A 19,653-nucleotide genomic window follows, 5' to 3' on the forward strand; every position below is an offset into this window, starting at 1 on the left:
TCTCTTCACAAAGATTCACTATGGGGACAAACAAATGCAAAGAACATGGGATGGAAATGTGTGGTAGAAAGACAACATTACACAAATTCAATATCCAAGGTTAAAAGAAGTGTATACTGCAAAGAAGGATCCTGTTTTTTTTATTTGTTATTAAATGAACAACTGGTTTGAGCTGTGGCACTGCTGAATATATGTCATGGGGAAATAAGGCTAAATAATTTAAATGAATTTGATTGAGGTGTCAAACATAGATGGAATATGCTCTACATGATCTAGAAATGTAGTCAGTTCTTTGTATTTAACCAAATCATCCTTAATGCTGCTGCAAATGTAATCTGCCCTGATGAAAAGGAATGAGTTGGGACACTTGCTTTGTATTTCAGTAAATCTGCCAGGGGTGGTTTGGGCAGCTCGCACATTCGCCTAGGGAGGGATTTCTATTACTTCAGTGGAAATAATGGAGAAAAAGAACTCAATGGAAAAAGCCCCAACCTATTTTTATGTTATGTTGATGAGATTTTGGTTTGCAGATCAGGGAGGCAGAATTTGGTTTAAACAAAGAAAGAAAAATAGGCCCAACATCAGGCACTGAAGTCCCAGTCACTGAAAGAATGTGTTAGATTATTTCATGCTTCCTTAACCTTTGTTTTACAGCTATGGCAGATCAACTCAGTTCGATCTCTGGTGCGAACCTTGCAGGCTTCATAAAAACACATTATGAGTGTGGTAGAATGTCAGAGCAAAATCTATTCCTGAGCATCGAATTTTTCGGAGCACCTGTAGACTCAATAATGAGAACAATTAGCTTTCCGTCATGCTGGAGTCGCCCTTTGGCATTTCTGTTTGGCGTGACCTGCTGTAATTTACTCAAACATGGTTGATGCTCTGTAGTCTCTAAAAATGACCCTTTAACGCAAACTATGAGTAAAAAACAAACACCTCTCTCTCTCTCTCTCTGTCTCTCTCTCTCTCTCAGGTGGTTTCTGTACTAAAGCTGTGATGAAGTGCCTCCATTATAAAACTAAATTGGTGGTTCTCTGTTCTCCAGGAGGTGGCATAGAGTATTTGCAGCCCTTTGCAATGCACAGATATGAACAATGAGGCACGTGCTAACACACAAACACACACAGAATACCATCCTCTTTTCTGGACTCTCACACAGTGTCCCACAACCGAGCCTAGCACTGTAAGAGGAATGATCTTGCCTACCCCAAACTGCAATAATTACTCGTTTTGCAGATTCTTCCAATTAACAGGAGTGCTGCTGTCAATGTGCTTCATGCAGAAAGAGAGGGCCAGTCCAGGGATTCTGCAGAGAAGCTGGAACACTCTCTCAGTTTGGTGTGTGCTGTGGCGCGGTTGGCTGGCAGGCTGCAGTGTGATTGTTTTGGAACAGACTTGTGCTAAACATGCATAGATGCTGGTGGGCTCGTTGTGTGTGAGAGTATGCAGAGCCAGGCTGGCACAGACTCCATGCTCACACAGGCGCTGACACACACATGCACACACATGCACACACACACACACACACACACTGTGAACTAATGTCAGATATATCAGTCAGCCAGTATCCAAATATCACACAAAGTGACTCTTATACTTCTGAAAACAAAGAAAATAATTTAAACGATAGCAGCAAGAGGTTGAGTTAGGAAAGTGCTCCGTCTTTTAATGTTCCTAAAGAGAATGCAGTCTGTACATTCAGGGAAACAAGTTGAGTTATATTATTCATCTGTACAATCCAAATGTAAGTGTTTTGAAACGTACCCCTGGTGTTCACTCCATCTGCAGAATATATACCCTCAGAAACACATTCACATTCACACACACAAGCCCATATAGTTCTAGTCTCTTTTATCTAGCTCATTACACTAGCTTGTGAATAGCCGTAGCAAAAGGACAAGGAGGATTACAGCCTATTCCTTTAATATGATTAGTCGTTCAAACAGGAAATAGCAGAGAAGGTCAAGTTGTTGCCCTATAATCATTAAATGCGGTGACAGTTAAAACACAGTGCACATAAAGGAAGAAAATTGAGCCCCCACTGTTATTTGACATGCAGAAAAGATTGTTTCTAGTTATATAGCTTCGTCTTTGCCTCTTTTCTTCCTGGCCTATTTTTTCTTGCATGCCCTTTCTGTCTCATTTACTTTCCGCCTGTCATCCCCTTTCCTCGTTTCTCTTCCCCCTCTCCCCCCTCCATCTACGTATCTTGCCTCTTCTGTGGACTGTTGGTTACAGGTGCCAGTGGTCCCTCAGCCAGACCATGCACAATGTCATGCCAACTTCTTAAACCATCATCATTGGCACACCTGGCCGCTAGCACAGGAGCATCTGGGAAATGTACTTTGCCTGCCAAAACTCAACAAATAAAGATTATTGCATAATGCAGCGACATCATATCCTGGAACTAAGGTAGGTTAACTCCACTGTCATCTGAAATGGTTGTTTGCAAGCGTAGAGCTATTACTGGATTGTATGTTATGGATCTCTAGATGGTTCATTTTCAGATTTTATAGCTACAAATCTAACTGTGATGAGTTTTGCATCAGACCAAACTTGGTCAAAATGTATTATGAATGAATAATTTAAACAGAAAAATAAAAAGAACAGTTTCAAATGTTCTGAATGCAGAGTATTAATTCAACATTTCAACTGCCATAATGGTAATATCACAATCTCTCTTTGGTCCTTGATGTGGTTCACACCATGTGTGTGAAAAGTAAAACTAAACACTACAATAATAAATTATTTATAAATTATAAAATTGTCTTCTTCCTGCCGATCACAAACCAGCAGAAACCGGTGTGGACTCTGCAATCTTACAGGTGTGGAGGTTTGTTTTTTGTTAAACTAGAAATCTATTATTACTTGTCATTTGAATGAATGACATTTAATGATGAATACATTGCTACTGAATCAATGCATTAACATTAATATGTATCTTCTTTAAACGTATAAATGATGACTGCTAATGCATGAAAGAGTAGTTTTGCAAGGCAAGTAGCACTAGATGGTAAACATACATGTGATGGTGACTAAATAGATGGACAGGGAGGCAAATAGACAGACAGATAAATAATGATAGATGGATAGCTAGATAGATACAATAGAGAAAGGCGGAGCAGAGAGCAGCAGGAAACTGTTCTAATGTGTGAAATGCCTGCCAGAGAAATTCAATTTTTGACAGTGATTGGCTGTATAGTGTTGAACCCCAAAGGAGCTGATGGTCTCACATGTGAGGCGATCTATAGCCAACCACAGGGCTCGGGATGAGCGGATGGTGGTTCATACTGACTGAGGAAAATTAGTGGAAGTGGGGAAGAGAAATGGAGATATGTACAGCATGACTCGTTGCTTTATTTCCAGAAAGTTTTGGTTGAAAGTTGATGGAAGGTTTTCTTTTCTATTGTTTTAATTTGCATTTATTGGCATAGCGCGGTTGTAAACTATGAATAGAATTCTTATTTTAACCAGAGAAAATACTTGAAATATCAACTTCATATTCGTTTGTTTGGATATATTTAGCCCAAACTCTTTTTGTGAGAGTTGGTGTGGGTAGTGAGCCACCTTCCTTATGTCTGGCAAGGCCCTGGCACCTGTACTGTCTGCCTGGATGAAGCAGCCCCAACCCAACAGCATGTGGGAGGTGTTAGTCAACAAAACAAACAACACCCCCATCCTGTCCCCTGTCTAACACCTTGCCTCTCTCCATTAACATAACTGGCAAGAGTGCTTTATAATACTTCTGGTTGAAATCATCACATTAGGCCTGATAGCATTACCCTTCTGCTTGACTGGCCCAGTGCCAAAATAAAGAGGGGACACAGAGAGAGGCAGACAAGGTTAATAAAGGCGGATGGGATTTCTGTCTGACTCTTTCACGGGTTGCTGAGGTAAGATTTTTCTGACACTCAATCCCCTCATTCACGGATATCATCAAATCCAAAAGGGTCAAATGTTTTAACACAGAGATGTGGAAATCATTTTTTCGTCTCTGTGCTATCTTACCGTTTATGTCTTGTCTGTATCTTATAGTAGTATAACAACAAATACAAAAATGCTGTAGATAAAGCAGCAAAAATACAGCTATCTGCTGCTGCAGAGGGGTGAATGTTTGTTGGATTATGGACAAGTCAATAACCAGCATACACAATGCAGCATCGACTGGAAAACAGTCAGGGCAGCAGGGAAAACACAGCTGTCAGGGTGAGGGACAGGTATTTCAAGGGAAAATACTGTGCACAGTTTAGTATAGCACCATGAACACATACATTTCAGGGATTACATTTATAGCTTTACATCAAGAATCAGGCCTGAAGATGAAATATAAAACACTAAAGTCTTGGCATTTATAAAAACAGTGGTTTCAAAGCAAATGGTTTAGCTGCGGTATGTTTAAATGATGGCATTCTGAATAATCTGGGACATCCACTCATAAAAAGACACACGTAAATTAAGATGCATGCAGGTATAATCCTTATTGTGTGCACTGAATGTGAGTGAGGACGGGGAAAGCGACGGGGAAAAGAAAACTGCTGTTGTCCAGTTACTAAGGGATTGGTCGTCACTTGCCTTATGCCAAATAAAAGTAGTGGTTATAGTATAAAAGAGGATAACCCTAGGTAACTTGACTTACAAATGAAGCATAGATACGGTACATTAATGCTCTGGTTATGAACTTAGAGCTAATGTCTGCCCTTGCACATAAAGTATTCAAGTCGAGAGCACTTCCCACTCATGGTTAGTCTCGCAAAGGACGTTTTCAGTTTGTTTGTTGGATGTTTTTTAAATTGTTTTGTTGCTTCGTCTGTTTGTAAGCATGTGTATGGGAAAAATAAGCCCAATTCTAGGAAACTTGATGAAAGGGTGTAGCATTGGCCAAGGAAGAACCCATAAAGTTTTGGAGTGGATCCGAATCACTTGGTAATAAATCCATTATAGAAGCAGCCTTGGCAGAGGTGTGCGCTCTCCGATGTCCTTCTAGTTCTGTATGTTTCTTGTCTCAAGACATATGGCCATACTGAAGCTTGATGTATGCTTGTTCCCTCAAGACTTTCTGTTGCAAAATGTCCCTTTTCTAGTTCAACATGTTATGTAGATCTTATCTTAAATCTTTAATGTTACTTATTGTAAGTCGCTTTGGATAAAAGCGTCAGCTAAATGCAATGTAATGTAATGTCCCAGACACAATGTCAAGTACTGCTGCAGTGTGTCTAGATACTTTGTTGGCATGGAAACAACAACTTGCCACTTCTTTAAACAGGGTTGGCAGAAGAAATTGAAAGTATATTTTTTGTTTTATAACTCCATCCATCCGTCTTGGATTCCCCAGTACAGAGTCTGACACACTGCAATATCTGACAGAACACATTAGTATACAAAATAAAGTTATTTTGTGACTCATACATTTTTTTTCTTAATAAATAGTCTGAAACCTAGTGTTAGCTGCGGATTACCATAAAAGCAATCATCTAGATCCTTCTTCCTCTACCACTCAGCTATTCAAGGTTTCTGCTTTTTATGCGCTGATGTTTACATTTGAGCACTTATTTTTCTTCCAATAAATCCTTCTTTTTTTTACCTGCTAGATCAACCACAGATTTGTACTGCTGTAGACGGGTGAGCCCCACTGGAGCTTTTTCGAGCTGCTGTTGATGGATGAGTACAGGACAATCACTTTGCCCACACAGATTTTCCCTAGCCAGTCTTCAATTTGAAACAATGCTCTTGTCTCCAACCACCTCGATAAATTCCCGGTCAGAGGTTCCTTAAAGTGGACCTATCATGCTATATTTGAATAATATAGTGTAGGACCATACCTATATAAGGCATATTTATACTTTTTTTTTTTCAAAATACCAAACAGATCATGCATTTTAGCCATGCCTCATTTTGCTCAATTTGAAATTTTTTAGCTCTGTTTTCGCAAGGGCAGATTATGTGAGAACAGCACCATCTACAGGCCTGGCATATGTACTACAGCGTCTCCAGCGCTTTCGAACGGCAATGGCCGTGTCTGTCTCCTCCTGATTGGTGGAGTTGGCCCAATAGCCGTAGTGCCACCTGTCCTGACGTCAGGATAGTGTTCAAATCTGGATCAGTTTTTATCAGATCCGTTGCAGCCCCTTTTTTAGAGATTTGGGTATGGAGGAAAATAGAGAGGGTTGTGTTTTCTGACACTTGGTGAGTTCCCTGGAACACCGGGGACACATATTCATGTATAAAAGACGTACAAAAGTGCATTTTGCATGATAGGTCCCCTTTAAGTGTTATATATCAGTTTTCCATCAGAAGGTTTTCACTCCTCGATTTCAATATTTAGACAACATTACAATGAGAGAATGTCTGGGAAGTTTTGTGTAATAATGGGTTTTAATGCGTTGATGTCAAAAACTAATTGTTTTTCAGACAGTGTGTCTTAACATAGATATTTTAAAGGGGACCTATCATGCAAAATGCACTTTTTTATGTCTTTTATACATAAATGTGTCCCCGGTGTGTCAGGGAACTCACAAAGTGTCAGAAAATAAAACCCTCTCTCTTTTCGTCCGTGCGCAAATCTCTAAAAACGGGGGTACAATGGAGCTGATCCAGATTTGCCATCCGATATGATGTAAATTACGTCATGTCGGATGGTGGACCCACGGCCCTATCAGAAACGTCGCTATCAGAATCAGTGCCCGACGTGTTTTGGACGTAATATGGTCTTTGTTTACATTAGCAAGCATCGCTAACACTCAGAGCTAACCTGTACTGGAGAGAGTATGTGTAAGAAGCAGGATAGAAAAAGGAACTCACCCTGTGGTAAACCCGCAAGAGAAAAAGCATTTGAGCTCCATACTGTTTCAGAAATAATCTTTGATGTGGTTTTGAACATGATATGGCGTTTCATCACCGCAGCGTTTAGACAGTATCTGCCGGGTCCCGCATGAGCAGGCATAAGCTCCGCCCCCTCTATTTTTTTCTTTTTCAAATTCTTTTTTTTTTTAAAGCTTTATACCCCGAATCAGCACTTTAGTAACAGGGCTGAAACGGAGGGATATGAGGCATGGCTAGAATGGGTGATCTGTTTGGTATTTTGAGCAAAACACTTCATAGACATTCATTTTTATATATTTTTATATATCTGAGACCTATGCTATTGCCTTGAAATAGCATGATAGGTGACCTTTAAATCTGCTGAATGTTTGATTTCTGGATCCCTGACAAGAAACATTGAAAACCCTAATATAATATCACCAATCCCCAAGCAATTGATACAGTCCAGAGAACAAGAGCAGCAGTAGTTCTGCCATCCATTCATTATTAGAGAGCACTAAAACCTGCTCAAAGCCTCTCGTAACTTACATTTCATTACTGACTACTTTCATTCCTTGTAATCCTGATAAATGTCTTCAATTTAGAGAAATTGTAAAGTATTTATGTTCCCTGGTGTGAAAGTGAGGCAAAGAGATTCTGAGGGAGACCAAGCAGTTTCAGAGATTGCGCAGTGTGGTTCAGAGCATAGACTCAAATGCCTGTGGTGCATGTAGAGTATTTTCAGAAAGCCAGAGAGAACAACAAGACCGCTAGTGTAGGAAGCGTGAAATCCCAGCATCCACTGGGGCAATAATGGAGTGACTGGTGTTTGATCAACACCACCCACAAATTCCTGCTGATACAATATAGTCATTTTGTGAGACTTAAATATGACTAAATGTTCTTTCATTCCATAAAGAATAACAGCTTCAAATTTGTATCTAAAAGTAACTGAGGAATATCTGTAAAACCCATAGCAAAAACTGTCTGTCTTGTGTTTCAACCCAACAAATCCAGTATGCCTCTTTGCACCTTCAAAATGGCATCACTACTTTTCATTTTTTTGTTCTATCTTGACACTCTTGCCAGCATGATAATGGGAATTGTTTGGACCAAAAGATGTCAGTTGAGCTGGTGTTCAGAGCAGAACCCCTGCAAGTGTTATCGCCGCTCCCTGCAGTACAATGCAGCACAAGTTACCTCACCGCCATAAAACAACGGTAACATTTGCCCATAGAAGTGCCCTACAGAGATCAGGCAGGTGTGTGCTGAAGAGCTTTGTGTTCAGCAGTGACAGCTATATTATGGCCAGTGTCTATCTAAAAAGCAAATGGAAGAATCTTTGCGATTCACTTCTGGTATAGCACACTATTTATATGTAAATTCTCTTGAACCAATGGGATGGACTACAAGCTGTTGAAAGGCAGTGCTGATGCTGAAACCATAGCATGTGGTTATTTTGAAGACAGATAATACCAACATAGGATTTGTAGGATTGGGAGTTACTTTACCTGCCTTAGGCCATCTTTGCTGTTCTGCATGATCCTCAGGACGTAGTTAGACCTCTGACCTTTGCTGTTGAATTCAATGTGGCCCGTTAGACCTTCCAATTCTACCTATCCAACACAGAGACAGCAACATGTTAAAATACCTCCCAAAGAAATACAGCCTGCTCCCTCTAAGCAGCAGCTATAATAGATCTGACTAGAGGCTACATTAGCACTACTGGCTCTGGATCAGCCTCTTGAAATGTGTCAAATTTATAATAATAATATGAAGAACGAGGCTGTTATATCTTCAATTTACCACAGAATAGACAAGCCATTAGTCAGGTCTTCTTCCTCTGAGAGAGGAAGACAAACAGTCTGATATCGAACACATCACATTTAAGCATTTTGATAGCCCTATCAGTTACAGCCATTTCTCCCTAATAGGATAACACATTTTATTCACTGACAGCTAATCTTTATCTCTCCTTCTCTGTTGTCTCTCAGTATAATGTAGAGACAAGATAAACTGACCTAGTGGATAAGGAGCGTATAAAAGATGAGAGCACAGACTATTATACAGTGTCATCTGTTGTCAGCGATAATATAAGGGCTTTAAGATAACCAATTAATATGCAACATCAGGAAAGCAAAAACAAAGATCTCAATAAGCTTGGCAATGTCTTTATCATTATCTGGTACCTTCTCATAATGACATTCCCTGCCCTTCTTGTTGTGTGAGAGAGTACGAACACAGAAATGAAAACTTACAAAACTGAGAAATATCTTTAATTAAGGATAATAGTTTGTCATTTTGGGAACATACTTTTCTGTCGAGAGTTAGATATCAGTTAAAAACATCAGTTCTGTCATTTCTGTGATTTGCTGCAAGAATAAAGCAACTGGTTAGTTAGCCTGGCGGTGTTTAAAGGTAGCAGACCATTTTTTGCCATGGCGCAGTGACTTTCTGGAGTTTCTGCTGGTTTCTCATGGTAAAACGACCAGGAGGTAACTGCGACCGCCAAGAAAAAGCATAAGCTTTAGACTTAGCAAGGCCGGCTATAATCAGTCTTTATGCTAAACTAAGCTAAAAAATAGCTGGCTGTAGATTTATATTTACAATACAGACAAGGGAAAGGAATCCATATTAGTTTTGGTGTTGTATTTGTTTGTTTTGGTGTGTTTTATCCTAGAGTATAGAGAAAAATAACTACATTTCTCAAAAAGTTAAACTTACCATCCTCAGGTAATTCATCAGGCTGGTGCCGTGCTCCCAAATCTTGGAGGACTTGCAGGAGAGCTGGGTGGCGCCAACATTTTGGCTACGGTTCAGCTCCTGGACGGCCGCCACCACCGCGTATACTGCATCAAAGAGCAGGGCTGAGGAGAGCTGCAGAGGGGGAGAGAAAGTGCACACATTATGCATTCACAGCTGCAAAGACTCCAAACTGCAAGTGTACCATGTCGGTAGTTAGCGGTCAATAAGGGGTTAACCCATCCCTGGAGTGGCAGTGAGATTATTCCATTAGATCATTAGAAAGACTCTGATCTGCTGACAGCGTCGAAAAGTGTCTCTCTCTCTCTCTCTCTCTCTCTCTCTCTGTCTCTGGGAGAGACACTGTCCTTCCTTCTCTTATCCCCAATGAAGCTGGCACATCCGGACCATTTGAATCACCGCCTGTTCTCAGCGAAGGCCAGCTTCAGGCAGCTTTTCCTCTCATCACCCTTGTACACACAGCCTCCTCGTCACTACCACTGCATCCTGCTATGTACATTTTATTAAAATGCATGATGCGCTGCATTAGAGGCCAAAGGAGAGTCAGTGCGGTACATCCGTGTAATGGAAATTGGGATGAAATGGCCCTGATGTTTGGTGGATATTGGAAGTGGGAGGGATGGTGATGCATAATAAATGTTGGATCAAAGAGAACAATAAGCCATTAAACTGAAAACCTGTGATGTCTTACAACCTTAAATTGGCAAACATAATTGCTGGATTGCACTTTAAAGCAAAATGTTGCGTACAAACAGCCTGTGAAGACATTACAATCAGCACTTTAGGTTTGACAGATGGGAATAATGTCTTAGTGTTTGTTAAGTCAGCATTAAAAAGTAAATGGCAAAGTGTTTCTGGTTATATTCCACTCGTATCTTATCATATTTATGCCGTGAAGCTAATAGGGCCATTGCATCTACTCATCTTTGTAAGTGGATAGGAAAGTAAATATGCACAATAGGTCTGAAACTTGTCTACTAAAATGATCAAGCAGATTTTATTATGATGTAATTTTTTTATTGTTTTTACAAAGTTTTCAGCAACATACTGTTAGTGATCTGTTGTAGTCTTTTCTCGGCGTAGCAGCTCTGTCACAGGTGTTCTCTCTTTGTGTGCCAACATGAGCTTTCACTATTTCGGGCTTGTTTTACAAAAAAAAACGTTAATCCTTTGGTTTTACTGGATGTTCTGTAACACAAATACAGTCACGTCTTGTTTATCTACTGATATTTTAGTCTACTTTTCTTCATGCTGATTTGAGAATATAAATACCTCCCCAAAAACGCGAGACATTTTTAGGCAGCGTTGTTTGTCCTACATTAATTTGTCTCCTGTAAAACTTTAAATCTATGCTGCATCTTTCGAAGTTGGCATGGTGCACGTCTTTATCTTTCAATGCATTAACAGTCTCAGATTGACATGCAAAGAGGTCACATGTGTGCATTTTTTGTACGTATGAGACCCACAGTTACAATTCCTACAGACCTAATTACAGTAAATGAAAAGACAGCATATTATCTACGTGCATGTCTAAATGAGTTAATGACTTTCTTGCTCTGCGTTCATCAGCCTTCTCTCTAGTTATTAGCGAATTAGTCACAAGTTCTAATTGCCGCAGGCTCAAAAGCATCCGAGTGACCTGCTGTGCCCAAAATACATTTGTACATGCTATTCTTAACCTGTTGCACCAGCCAATGGGGGTCATGGGTTTAAATGTGTTTATTTAGTTTTACATAGAGCCAGGGATTAATTCAATAATTTCCTTTACTGACTTTGTTGTTCCTAATGAAGCCCTTGAGAACATTTGCAAAAGCTGTTAATTTGCCTCAAATATGTTGTTCTTGTTGGGACTGTTGTTAGATGCTATTACTTAATATTCACGTCATGTTTAGAAAAGATAAGACAAAAACATTTCCATTTGAATTACTTTAAAAAAATGTTGGTTTAATACTTGAAGATATTTACAATTATACTGTTAGCTTGATTGGTTTCGACACTGATAAATGATTGAAAAAACACTTCAATATTGATGGCATTGAAGATTTATTATAGATTCATATGTATAGTATATTAGGAGAAAGTTAATTTCATCCACTGTTGACATGAAAGACATGACACTGCAATACTTCTTTACTGGACTCAGAAGCAGGAGTTCATCTCATAGCGGCTCAATTCCCTCGTTACTTTGAGATGCCGTTTTTACGAGTGACACTTTCTGGGTGAGAGGGCTTAATCCTGAGAGGGATTATTGGGCAGTGAGATAATACTCATAAATTGAGGTCTCATAAACAAGCGCTCATTTATGAATGGGTGGCAGTCATCACTTTCATGCAGGTCATTAACGACATTTTATCGGCTGAACAGCACGTAGACATTTCAGACAGGTCTATCTCATAAAACAAGTATGAGAGTGTTCTGCTGTCAGTACAAAATGTTCATTAAGGTGGGCTCAAATGTAAAAAAACTGTATTTAATCAAGTTTATTAACATAAAAACCTACAACAGTTGTACTTTCATATGTTAACAGTAGCTTAATGATTTGAGGCTGTTTTGAAGTCACTCATATATGCAGAGCAGGACATGTTAAACGTTGAGCAATCTTCTGATGATCAGTGGAATTAAGAAGAGCAAAGTTTATCTTATCTTTTGCATCTTCTTCTGACGGAAATTTAACAGGGATCCATTATAAATGTATTAAGGAAGGTGGATGCTGCAAATGAGTTGTCTGCCAAACAACAACTGCCTACAGCAGCACCTGCAAATAAAACAGTTACCTGGATGAATGTCAAACCGTGGTATTTTTGTGTATAAATGACGTCAGTATTTAGGTGGATTACTTTGAGATGCAGCAGTACACTGGAAACCCTGTCTGAACTTGGTATGGGAATACATAAAAAAGGCTTCAACCATTATTCTCACATGAGTAACCCTCCTCTTCTCTCTGTGTGTGTGTGTGTGTGTGTGTGTGTGTGTGTGTGTGTGTGGTGTGTGTGTGTGTGTGTGTGTGTGTGTGTGTGTGTGTGTGTGTGTGTGTGTGTGTGTGGGTGTGGGTGTGGGTGTGGGTGTGGTGTGTGTGTGGGTGTGGGTGTGTGTGTGTGTGTGTGTGTGTGTGTGTGTGTGTGTGTACTTACTGGGGTGCCAGCGAAGGGTGCATGGTCACAGTTCTCTTGCCAGGAGCGGTTGAGGCTTAGCACAAAATCCTGGAAGTAGGGATGAGTTTGGTTGAAGACTGAAAATCCAACTATGTTGACTTGTTGCTCCACCACGTCGTCCAGTCGAAGTAGAGAGAATTCCTGGAGGGCAAAATGAGAGCGAGACAGATGGAGATTACTGGGTGAATGCATTTTATTCCCATGAAAGCTGTCACATTCTGCCATAATCTACTTTGAACAACACCAAATGATACATTGAATCATTGTCAAGGTAAAAAGGGCATGTGTTGATCAAATATGTTTACATCCGATTTAATCCGCCTCACTTAGCATTCATCAACCCCCATTATTCCGGCTGATTGACATGAGAAAGCTGCGGCAATTTGTTCATTCCCACCATTTAGCTATGCGCCTCTGCACAAAACCATGCATTTTGAACTGGCCATATGCTATTCTTGACATACAGGCCATTATGTTAATACTGGATTGCAATGTTAAGGGCCTACATTAGAGCGAGATGGACAGTAAAAAGAGCCTAAGACGGACTGGAGACAGTAAATGGGGAAGAAAATAAGGACACTGAGACTGATTATTGAGAAAGTGAGGCAGAAATTGCATATTAAAATGCTCTGGGTTAGGAGGAGAGAAAAAACATATAATTTTCTTATTTGGCCATAGGGACATGGTGTTTTTTCTCCACCTGGGGAACAGCAGACAGGGGACAGGTGGAGTTAGAGATGAGGAAGACATGGAGGAGAGGGAATGCTGTGAGCGGGGATGGACGTTTCCTGAAGGTTAATAGAGGTGTCAGATCCTGGTACCCCCTCAGGTAGCAGCCTTCGCCTGGCAGCCTGTCGTGCCACCAGCTTATGACAGCCAGACCAGACACAGTCTACCTGTCTGTCACCAAGGCCAGGGACACTCTTGATTTAGAGTGATTGGAGGGGAAAGTAAGGTAGAAAATAAAAATGAAAGGGTTGGTGTGGGTGGGAGTAAAGAGGTGGCAGGTGACACTTGGTGTTGTAAAACCAGTGAGAGCAGGGGGCATGCGGAGAACAAATGGGAATAAAACATGATAGCATGTGCATGGGATACAGTGGTCAAAAAGAGGTAGAGAAGAGAAGCTAGACACCTGTTAATGAAAGGAATCAAATTTGTCTGGAAAACAATGATCAAAGCCCTCGACGACCAGCTTTAAACCTCCTGCTATGTAGAAACCCAGGGTGCATGTGGTACAACATTTAAGGAATACGCCAACATTTTTCAAACAACCCAAAACATTTTTTGCCAACCAAAGGGAAGTCATGATTGTGTTCTGGAGAATTCAAGCTAAGGCACGGCTATGCTGCAACAGAAAATGAAAAAAGAAGAAATTGCCTTTTTCATCTGTAAGAACAAAATGGATGAGAGGGATTAGGCAAATGAGATAATGGACATTCACACACAAAGAGGGAAAAGGGTCAGTGAATTAAATAACTGATAAGCAGGTAGGTGGAAAAGGCTCTCAGACCAAGAGGAACATGACTCATTTCAATGTGAAGACACCAGTGGGTGACTGCACTGATACAGCCTCGGAACAGAGCAGGGCGGAGGAAGCCGTAGATATTGTCCCAAATGTTTAGCTTCCCTAGCAGGCATTCGCGCAACTTTGCTGCATGTTGATTACAAACAACTGTGGAAAAGTCTGCTAAAAATATTCCAGGTAGAGAGGGTTTAAAATTAGCTACAAGGACAAGAGAGTTTGGGAGCAGCAAAGTTATAAAGTATGTGTGATACGTGAATGAAACATGTCCTGGGCTGAAGGAACTCTTCACCAGGGAGAATGTTGTTATATATACTGTATCTGCAGGTGGTGTGCTGTGGTGAACAAATAAATCATTTATATTTGTGCTAAGTGATTCCACATCTCCCAGGCATAAAGTGTCTTTACCTCTTCTTATATAATATCTTTAAGAAAATCGCCTGAGGATGAGAGAAGGCAAACATCTGATCCCATCTCTTTCACTTGGCCCAGAGATGAAGCTGATTGAACTTTGAAATACACAACTCTGATCGTTCAGTTTGAGTGGAGAAGTCTGACGTCCAATTCAAGAAATACTCAATCTGACCAGATTGTTATTCGTCATTAACAAATACTGCTATCAGATTAAACTGCGTTGAACCCTGAGGGCGTTTGTTACAGAACCTGAACTTTACAACATGCTCTTTAATCTTTTGTTTTTGTAAGAGTAGTACAGTATTTTTATGGTATGCCCTTCTCACAAGATTTCACAAAAACAACACAGAAAAAGACATTTCCCCTACTGTTGAGAGTGTAACGTTTGTTGTTCGATTTCCCACTGTGTACAGGTTTAGTTTCTGTGGATGTATGGTATAATTGACATCTCTATTAAAACTTTAAAATAAATGTCTAGTTATTTGTGTGGTCGAAAGTCAGCTTACAAATTTGAGGGAAAAAAGGCTAAGGGGCAAATCGTTTTGATACACAACTAGAAGATGAGGCAGCTACATTTATTTGGATGTGCTGCTTGCTGCTCTTGTACTTCATAAGAAATGTCTGTTAACGATGAGAATAATGGTCCCTGTGACTCTTTTACTCAGATATAAACAGGATTAAGTGAAATTGATAGCCTACTGACTTGATTTGGCAATTTTCTCAAATTATAAGAAAATAAATACAAAGTCTAAGAGTGCCAAGAGAGGGATTATATGTTCCTCAGTAAAACTAGATGAACAAATATTCCCAGTCTTGATCACGTCAGGAGAACATTTGAGAAACATTTTTGACACTGTCCTTTATTTATTTATTCTTGTTCATAAACTCAAAGGTGAATGCCATATACTAATACATTCCTCTTCATTATATGTTCCCTCATCTTCATGTATATTTAGTCATCCCTTCTGGGGCCTCATAAGCCTTTTGGGACTGGCCATATAATGACTTGCTAAGAGTACTTTAATAGATCATTAGAAGCAGAGCTGTGCAAACGAGTCTATCATTAAGCATGCCCCTCAAGCGTGCCTGTATGTATGCATGTGCATACACATGAGAGCTCACGCACAAACTCAAATTGGAAATTGCACGTGCACGCCCACACACAGAAAAATAAATCCCTATAATTGAGCAACCTGGGCAGACTCACTAAAGACCAAGGTCACCAATATATCCCAGGGCCATGTCTGAATAAAATGACTGTGATGCATTCGTGGGCTTTCAGGCCACAGACACTGGCACACATTCATATACAAATTCACACACATACATAGCCGGACAAAAGCACAGCCTAAATCCCTCTACATGAGCAATTATGCTCTCTTGCATACTAAATAGGTGGAGTGAAATCGCTGGTTCTTAGCAGAAGACAGTTGGTTCCCAGCAGTAGAGAAACGAAAAGGCAGAGTTGAAGGGTAGAAGAAGAAAGGAGTGAAAAAACCAACTGTCCAACCAACTGGGGTGAAAAGGGTAGGGAAGCAGAATGATGATGAGGAAGATGAAGAGAGAGAGCGAGAGAGCTATGGGTTGGATCAATGGAGAGAGAAGAAGGTGAAAGATTATTTTAGCACAACTGAGAGTTTAAAAAGCAGTGGGGGAGAAAGAAAGAGCGACAGAGTGAAGATGTGAGCGAGCAGGATGGTGGGAAAGCGCATGGGAGTGACAGTCTGGCCGTGGGCCCCCGACACCGGCTGTCACCTGGAGATCAATCAGCAGCCGGGGCCCGAGCCAACCAACCAAAAACTGGTGCTTCACCTCCTCAAATCTTGTCCTTCTTCCTCTGAAAACCTCCTGATCACGAAGTCTCCATCTTATCCTTTATTTATGACCCCTTAACTATTCTCTCAATGTCTCAAAGTTCAAGTTCAAATTCTTTGTCCTTATAGGGTGTGCAACAATTACAGAGAAGGAGTCATTGGCAATTAAAATATTGGGTCCAAGGCACCATACTTCAAAGCTCAAGAAATATCTATGAAAATTGTGCAAGTAGAGTATAGGAAAAATCGGTACCTAAGACATAAAATATAGGGCTAAGATATAAACAAATAAAGTCAAAAAAGGATAACACATTTGTGTGGACAGCATTGCAATAAAGAAACTGAATAAACGGTCTCATTGATAGAGATGGAGGCATGGCTGTTGCTTTCTGTAGTCAACAATTAGGTTTTTTGTTGAGTTAAAATCGAGAAGGTTAATGACCAAGATGTCAGGGCTACAAGCTTCCCTTTGCAGGCAATCTTGTTGCTTTCTATGATCAGACTGGTGAAGCTGTTTGTGACCACAAGAAGAACAAAAGAGGGCTGAGAACACTGCCCTGAGGGGCTCCTGTGCTGAGAGTCAGGTGGAGGATGTTGTAGTGTTCATCAACACAGCCTGGGGCCTGCCCATGAGGAGGCTCAGGATCCAGTTACAGAGGGCGGTGTTGAGCCCCAGGTCTCTGAGCTCGATTACAATCTTGAACCGCACAATGGTATTGAATGCTGATCTATACTCTGTAAACACTATTCTCACATATATGTTATTTTAGGCCCGTTGGGAGAGGGCAGTGTAGAGTGCTTGGGTTGATGCATATGCCTGTAGATCTGTTTGGTCTGTAGGAAAATTGAAATCCAGTGAGTCGAGGGGGAGGATGTAATCAAGGCTTGGAATGACCGCTCGAACCCCCTTATGATGGATAAGGTTAGTGCTAATGGACAGAAGTCAACAGCGCTTTGGGCTTCTTTGGAACCGGGATAATGGTGTACAACGTGGTGTCTGCAGACTGGAGCAGCGAGAGGTAAAAGTACTGTATCTCAGCCAGAGATTTCCCTGGATTACACCGATTGAAAGATTTACAAACATCGGCCCTGGATATTGGGAGTGGGCAGGGGTCCTGGGCCTTTAATATCCATCCGGAAAATAAAAAGTAAACATGTTCAAGCTTGATACCTCTACAGTACATGGAGCACAGCTGATGTGCTGATAGTATCTCTGAAGGACTTGCCACAGCTTGACAATGTTAAAATCTCTGGCCACAGTAAAAGCAGCCTCTCACTGTTACATATATACTCTTTCATTATTTTAAATTGACTTTTAGATATTTTCTGTGATTTCTCTTACTTTCACAAACTGAGCCATTCACGCCTGCATTCATGTACATTCACCGGCAGTAAAGCCCAGACTGTTGGACCACATGGTGTTTTTCATGATGTGGTCAGCTTGAGCAGTGAATAATGAGATCCCAGGAGGACTGATGCTGCTTATAGTACTCTGTCATGAACCATACACCACCATCCCTATGCATATCTCTTACCCATCCAAACACATATTTGCAGTGGTGTAAGCCTCTATAAACCCAACATCCTAAACAGGATATCCAAAATGAAACTCTTTACACCAAGCAGCCTGTTTTAGCTCTTCTCTTTGTGCATAGATCTCATCTCCCTACATAGGATATAAATGCAGAGATTATAGGGTTTCTCTAGGTTTCAAGGACAGCCACTAAATCAGACTGTAGCTCTGCTGCATGCATGGTACAACATCCTGTAACTGAAACACTGATATCTCAACTAGAGATGTGCTTTTGATATATGAGCCTTTCAAAATGCAAGTTAGAGGGTACTGTGTATAGAATTGTGCAATATGTATGCATGCTGTGCAGGGAATGCTGCTTCACTTTTTCACATTGTGAATATGAAAACTCAGTTTCTCAATGAGTTTCTTTCATCTGAACAGTTTAAAGAACATTGTCAGTGGCATTAAAAATAAAAAAGTTAGCTGAAATCAAAAACTAACCAACAGTCACTGTTGGTGTAAAGGTGATAATGTCACAATTTATGTCGTTTTAGTGTCCACATGGTAAATGAAAGGCACATTTTTATTCTACTACTTGCTCATATGTTTGTGTTCACAACTCCAGACGTAAAAAAGTGAGTATTCGTGTGATTAATGCTACACTAAGTTCTCCAGCTAGTTGCTAACTGTCTCTGTCTGCTATTTGTTGAGCTGTTATTTGAAACAAGGCTGATGAAAGTGTAAGGACTGAACTCTTGAACTTTCGTAGTAAAGTTGAGGGCCATAAAACCGAAACAATGAGTTGAAAGATGCTAAAAAGCTTAGTACACTGCAAAGCTGGGTACAAATCCTTTGTAGATTGGCACTAAGAATGACCCCTTTCACTTTACATTGTCATTTTGTAGTCCTTTCATCCATTGTTAATATAAGATGTGATTAGTACAACTTTGAAGAGACATAGTCATGTTGCATTCCTCGGGTTGCTGTATCCTCAGATGGTAAAGACATAATCTTCTTCTCTGTAAAATGTGCCCCCGATAAAGACAAGGCCGCCAGGGGTGATAATCACTATTGACAATTTGAAAAGAAAGAAAATTCATCTCCCCCTTCTTATCTGGCATGGCAGCCCTGGGAAAGAACAGACAGGCTTCGGTAACCTATATGATTGAGTAACATTTCTGTAAATTGCATATTGATTTTCCTAACGATAAAGAGCTAATTAATGACGCCCCTCCTGTTATGCTTGGGGAAGGGTATAACAGGATAAAACCTGTAGGCCTCAGGAGCTTAATGAAATCCATTTCTTGTGGCACACTGATTATTCTCTAATAGCTGGAATGTCCATTCAGTGTTTTTGGCAATAAGTCATTTCATGCTTGTGTCAATTGCCACGTAAATTCAGGCTGAGCTCTAAAGCCTCACGCAGCCTCTTAATTACGATGTTCTCAGTGAGCGTGGGTTGGGAGGAGAGGAGGAGGGCATTACCAAATGCCCTGCTAACAGAATTGTTATGAACCTGAGATGTGATAGCAAAATTTGATGAATGATGTGAATTTTTTCTGTTTATCATATTCAACAGCTAGCCATGCAAACTGTTATTGCAGCTCCGACAGAATCTGCAGTTTGGGCACTTTGTAATGTACATGCATGGATTGTATCCAAGGGATCCCT

General features: G+C 40.5%; 1 protein-coding gene across 1 annotated transcript in view; it reads right to left on the minus strand.

Annotated features, from left to right (window-relative positions):
* Positions 1-19,653, minus strand: part of grik4 (glutamate receptor, ionotropic, kainate 4) — a 143,048-nt gene that overhangs the window by 36,020 nt on the left and 87,375 nt on the right. The window contains exons 7-9 of the mRNA XM_034115112.1: positions 12,696-12,857; positions 9,526-9,678; positions 8,313-8,417 (exon numbers count right to left, since the gene is read on the minus strand). Of these exons, the coding sequence (XP_033971003.1) occupies positions 8,313-8,417; positions 9,526-9,678; positions 12,696-12,857 (420 nt within the window). The remainder of the gene's footprint in view (positions 1-8,312; positions 8,418-9,525; positions 9,679-12,695; positions 12,858-19,653) is intronic.

This window comes from Trematomus bernacchii, unplaced genomic scaffold (assembly GCF_902827165.1).
Source record: "Trematomus bernacchii unplaced genomic scaffold, fTreBer1.1, whole genome shotgun sequence".
NCBI classification, from domain to species: domain Eukaryota; kingdom Metazoa; phylum Chordata; class Actinopteri; order Perciformes; family Nototheniidae; genus Trematomus; species Trematomus bernacchii.